A 1,583-nucleotide genomic window follows, 5' to 3' on the forward strand; every position below is an offset into this window, starting at 1 on the left:
ATTCTCGTAAGATACTTTGGTTGAAAGTTGCTTCATCTAATAACGATCCCAAAATTATTACCAGTTATTTTGTTAATGCAGTACGTACTCAAGGTCAGTAGAAATGATATTTTGCCCTTTAAATTTTTATGTGTGTCTATTTAGGTTGTCCAAGGATACTCAGGGCGGATAGGGGCACAGAAAATTCTACACTTTCTGTAGTCCAACCCATTCTGAGACATTATGATTCAGACCGTCTTTCAGGGAAAAGAAGCTTCATTTTTGGGAAATCTATATGTAATCAGACAGAGGATTGAAGCACTATGGTGTCAACTTAGAAAGCAACATGCCGAATGGTGGATATCATTTTTTAAAGTGTGTTTTGTGATTTTAATGATAATATTCATTTTATACATTAGAATATTATGGTTGATGGATACTTACAAATACACCTACCATATCACTTGTAAGTGAAATACCAACTAATTAATTAATTTTTAATTTTGAATTAGAGATATTGTAAGATTTTGCTTTGGGAGATTAATTCAAAAGGAGCTAGATCAATTTGTTACTGAGTGGAACTCTCATCGAATAAGGCCTAACTGGATGGCAAATTCTCCAGCTGGAGTCCCAAATGTTCTGTATCATTTGCCTTTTCTTAATGGTATGCTGTCAAATGTACTTTCATCATTATACATTATACAATTATAGGTGCATATGATCATGCTTCACCAATAAGTAACTGCATTCTAGATGCAATAGAGGCCGTATTTGAATGTAGAGAAGGAAGCATTGTTTCAGACGAATTCTTCAGATTAGGAGAAGCTATTCGAATAGCTTACAGCAAACCACGACCTGATAATTTTGAATCTGCATTAGACTTGTTTTGTATTTTACTACATATTTTTGATGAATAATGAGTAGTAATAAATGAGCCATATTCATAATGGCAAAGAGAATAAAGTGATAACATGAATAAATGATAGTCATAAATGAGCCATAATAATGGCAAAAAGGTGATAAATGATAACATGAATAAATGAAATGAAAGTTAATGTTACTGCATGATTACATGAGTCTCAGTCTTTTTTCAATTGAGCAAGATGAGGAAAGAGATCTTCATTAATGCTCAAAAAGGATCCACCACTACACTCAGGACAAATAGTCTGACTTTCTTTACAATATACTAGATTCCCATCAGGTAATAAACAGTCTGTATTTGGGACGTAGGTACGAAACAGCTGGCTACATTCCACACAATGAATCAATCTAGGCAATGTATAGCCTAAAAAGTGATGACAAAGTTAATGAAACTTAGTTAGGATACTTTGACTCACCATGTTTATACACATTATCATTTTTGTCCCTAAAGTCACTTGTTACTTCAGGTTCGGTGTGGACAGACTGGTCAAGTTCTGCATCAGACAAATCGTCACCAAAAATCTCCAATTCTGTTGTGTCCTACATACAACAATTACAGTCAAAATGTTGCATATATTTTCTTACCCCTTCATTATCATAAACAATGTACATCTTATGTCTGCTGGGCTTCAGATCATTATCTTTGTAATAGTCTTCTAAGACCCATTTAGCTTTATCTACTT

At 33.6% G+C, this 1,583-nt stretch overlaps 1 protein-coding gene across 1 annotated transcript; it reads right to left on the reverse strand.

Moving 5' to 3' along the window:
- Nucleotides 1–948: 948 nt before the first annotated feature.
- Nucleotides 949–1,531, reverse strand: LOC109589478 (uncharacterized). The gene is made up of 3 exons (XM_020005556.1): nt 1,486–1,531; nt 1,317–1,440; nt 949–1,264 (listed from the first exon to the last, which is right to left on the reverse strand). The coding sequence occupies exons 1-3, from the start codon at nt 1,510–1,512 to the stop codon at nt 1,059–1,061; spliced, it is 357 nt and encodes a 118-aa protein (XP_019861115.1). The 5' UTR covers nt 1,513–1,531; the 3' UTR covers nt 949–1,058.
- Nucleotides 1,532–1,583: the final 52 nt, after the last annotated feature.

Source organism: Amphimedon queenslandica, unplaced genomic scaffold, assembly GCF_000090795.2.
Source record: "Amphimedon queenslandica unplaced genomic scaffold, v1.1 AMPQUscaffold_11274, whole genome shotgun sequence".
In the NCBI taxonomy this organism is placed as follows: Eukaryota; Metazoa; Porifera; class Demospongiae; order Haplosclerida; family Niphatidae; genus Amphimedon; species Amphimedon queenslandica.

Coding starts and splice junctions, on each gene's coding strand:
- LOC109589478 (XM_020005556.1), bottom strand. CDS start 1,512: ATGTACATTGTTTATGATAATGAAGGG. Junction 1,441..1,485: donor TTGTTTATGATAATGAAGGG/GTAAGAAAATAT, acceptor TGTTGTATGTAG/GACACAACAGAATTGGAGAT. Junction 1,265..1,316: donor TGATAATGTGTATAAACATG/GTGAGTCAAAGT, acceptor ATCACTTTTTAG/GCTATACATTGCCTAGATTG.